This window comes from Cryptomeria japonica, chromosome 7 (genome assembly GCF_030272615.1).
Source record: "Cryptomeria japonica chromosome 7, Sugi_1.0, whole genome shotgun sequence".
Taxonomy (NCBI): Eukaryota; Viridiplantae; Streptophyta; class Pinopsida; order Cupressales; family Cupressaceae; genus Cryptomeria; species Cryptomeria japonica.
This window is the reverse complement of record NC_081411.1, coordinates 797,515,457-797,518,931: the sequence shown is the minus strand read 5'-3', so window position 1 is coordinate 797,518,931 and position 3,475 is coordinate 797,515,457. Positions and strand designations below refer to the sequence as shown.

Genomic DNA, 3,475 nt, shown 5'->3' with positions numbered 1-3,475 from the left:
AAACTAACATTTTTAATTTTTCCGATATAAGTTGCATACTTTTATTTGTTTTATTTGATTATCCTAGAGATTTTATGACGCTTGTAAATTGTAATGCAAAAGGTGGAACAGGTCGTATGGAAGATTCTAACGATGAATAAAAAAGGCCATTCACGCTTACTCATAGGAATTGTCGTTTTCTGAGAACTCTCTTCGACTTTCAATACCTGGCAAACATATCATGCAGACATTCAGTTGGACTTACAAGATATTAATTAAAGACATTGTCTAAATCAGAATACCATGTCGCCATACTGGTAAATTTATCCAACAGAAACACCAGGATTTATTCAAACTTGTATAATAACCCCCGGAAAGCGAGCTGTTAACAGCGGATCTAAAACATTCTCTCCATCACAAGCAGTTTGCTTTTCTTGTTATTTTTGTTAAAGATTCACAGTAGTGTGTAGCCAATTAGATTGACGTTGAGAATTGCCTAGCTCAATGTGATACACTATATAAGAACCTTTCCTCCATTGCATGTACAAACAACTACTTTCGAGAGACCAATTATCCAGATAATTTTAGGGCGGACTTCATACCAGACGAGAAAGAAGAATGGCATCTGTATTGGCACGTTCGGTCGCTTTGGCAGTACTGGCATTAACATTTTGGTGTATGCTTTTCCCAGTTTGCGCACGCCATGGCCACGGTCATTTCCACGCGAAGCAGCAGTGGCAAGATGCCCACGCCACTTTCTATGGAGGCTACGATGAGTCTGGAACTATGGGTATATTTACATTATATGCATGTGCAATCTCATTGAAATTCAACGCATTTCGTTATAAATTTTTTTAAATCCGGTTTGTATTGAATGCACAGGAGGTACGTGTGGGTACGGCAACCTGCCCGAGCAAGGGTACGGCATATACACGGCTGCTCTGAGCACCGCACTGTTCAATGATGGGCTGAGCTGCGGAGGATGTTACGAATTGCAATGCAAGGCGGAGGAGGATCCGCAGTGGTGTCTGCCAGGGAAGACAGTCACCGTCACCGCCACCAACTTCTGCCCGCCCAACTTTGCCCAGGCCAACGATGCGGGCGGGTGGTGCAATCCTCCTCTCTCACACTTCGATTTGGCGGTGCCTGCGTTCGAGCAGATTGCGTTATACAAGGGCGGCGTTGTACCCGTCCGCTACAGGCGGGTGGAATGCGTGAAGAAGGGAGGAATGAGGTTTACCATATTGGGGTCGCAGTATTACCAGATGGTGCTGGTCACCAATTTTGGAGGAGCCGGAGACGTGGTGGCCGTTTACGTGAAGGCCAAGCACCCGCAAATCCCTGGTAATTCCGGCTGGCAAAGTCTGAAGCGGAATTGGGGCCAAAATTGGCAGAGCCATTTGAACATGATGGGGCAGACGTTGTCTTTCAGAGTGACCACCAGCGATGGGAGGAGCGTCATTTCCCTCGGGGTGGTTCCCAACTCGTGGCAGTTCGGCCAGACTTTCGAGGGACGACAATTCTAACCGCAACTCCGGCGGAGTTCTCCAGATTTTAGTACCGTCAAATGCAGTGCTTCACTGTTCAGCTGTGCATATTACAAGGCGAAGATGATGCTGCGGAGGTGCTTCATGACTGGCGCCCGCTCGTCCTTGCTATTTTCTTTTTTTTTCCCTGTTTCAGACTTGTTTGCCTTCTTGGACTAGGTGACATATTCCATTTCCATTGAGAAATGGATGGTTATTATTTTTTTTAGTCAGGTTATCACTGGTTATATGTATATATGTATAGGGTGGATGCTGGTGTGGATTTTTTCATCACATGTATTATTGTGCCTTAATCATTTTTAACTAAACCTCTATTCAAATTAGCTTCAAAGGTTTAAGAAAATAATCAAACACGGTATGAAAAAACCTATAAATTTAGTTTATGATTATGATGTAATAGGTTCGTTAAACTGCAAATTCAAATATTCTTTTGTTTAAGCTTTTCTATCATTTCATTTATTAAGTGATAGTATAGATAAATAACTTTAATTAAGAAAACACAATGTTAAATTGTACAAACATGTAGAGAGTGAGTTCATGATAGTTTTCACATAAGGACACGAATTTACAATTTTAAAATTAAAAAAAAAATAGGGTCAATTTGGGGGCACTCAATATTAACCAAGGATAAAAAGTGCTATTTCAAGGCACTAAATGACTGTTTGGATATGGGTGCAATATAGGCTAATAAATGATGTGTAAATGATAAATATATGAAAATGTGTTTTGAAATAGGGTGAAATGCATGGATGTAAGAGTATATAAAAGTGACATGAATTGGGATTATTAGTAGGCCATGAGCCAAACCTAGAACAAGAGTCTAACATTTGCTAATATGTAATAGTGCATTAAGACATTTCATCAAAATTTGTCCAAAACTTAATGGGAATTGATATTAGTCTGCAATTACTATAAAAAATTAGCACTCTCTTTGAGATGGGTGTGAATGTAAATCAAGCATTCGTTTCTGATAATTCTCAACCAACATGGAAAGTAAATAGTTAGACATTTCAAAAAAATATTTGACCTATGTAAATTAATGAACTAATTGGATGTGCGATTATTACAATTTGAACAACGCACTTTAATATTAGTTAAGCAATATGTAATGTGGTGGACACTTGAAACTCTTTAGGGTTGTTAGAGTTTATAGAGCTCATGATTTATTATATTGGTGGGTCCAACTTAATAAAGGAGAAAGCATGAGGAATGAAATAGCCCATTTTCAACCCTAGCAATTGAATAATAGACTATATTTTTTACCTCCAAGAGTTTTTGTTATGCAAGTTCTTAAAACCCTAGATTCAAGGCAGGTAGGTGAGAAGATCCAGTGCAAAGGGGTTGATAAGGATGTAAAATAAATTTTTTAACTCTTATAGACTAATATATTTCTTCACACAACATCATGTACATGCGATAATTATTTAAAACCTAGAGATCTTAATGGTTTATTCCAATTGGATTTTCATGAAAATAATCAAGCTATTGAAAACACAACAAAGTATAGTTCAAAGTTTAAGGTTTGTATGACTACATAAAAGGCAAATAAAACATTACAAAGTCATAAATGGTAGCATGACAAATCTTTGGAATTCAAATCAATGTTGAAGATGAGTTCCCCAAGCCAAAGGCTTGTTAGACCACTTATATTTTGTAGAAGTGGAAGTCATTACGCAGTGAAAAATGTCTACGACTACCTCATACATAGCACTTGATATTATATAAATTTACATTACTATTTTACATTCGTGGACTCCTAAATTCCCTTATAAATGAATAGGTTTGAAGTTGTAAGATATGAAGGAGAGTCCTTAAAAATTCAAGGTTTCTAGTCAATGAATTTGCAAAGAATATGACCATCTAGACAAAGTTAAGGAGTTTATGCCATCAAAGTAGTAGTGTTTAGAATATTGCCATGATGTTCAAGAGTTTTATAAGTCATTGAGAAC

The 3,475-nt window shown here is 37.9% G+C and overlaps 1 protein-coding gene across 1 annotated transcript; it reads left to right on the top strand.

The window, feature by feature from the left end:
• The first annotated feature begins 597 nt into the window (after positions 1-597).
• On the top strand, positions 598-1,505 carry LOC131057432 (expansin-A15-like). The gene is made up of 2 exons (XM_059208992.1): positions 598-769; positions 862-1,505. The coding sequence occupies exons 1-2, from the start codon at positions 598-600 to the stop codon at positions 1,503-1,505; spliced, it is 816 nt and encodes a 271-aa protein (XP_059064975.1).
• Positions 1,506-3,475: the final 1,970 nt, after the last annotated feature.

Excerpts from the sequence above, each read along its gene's own strand:
- LOC131057432 (XM_059208992.1), top strand. The coding sequence starts at position 598 with ATGGCATCTGTATTGGCACGTTCGGTCGCTTTGGCAGTACTGGCATTA. Across the intron at positions 770-861 it reads CGATGAGTCTGGAACTATGG|GAGGTACGTGTGGGTACGGC; the intron begins GTATATTTACAT and ends TTGAATGCACAG.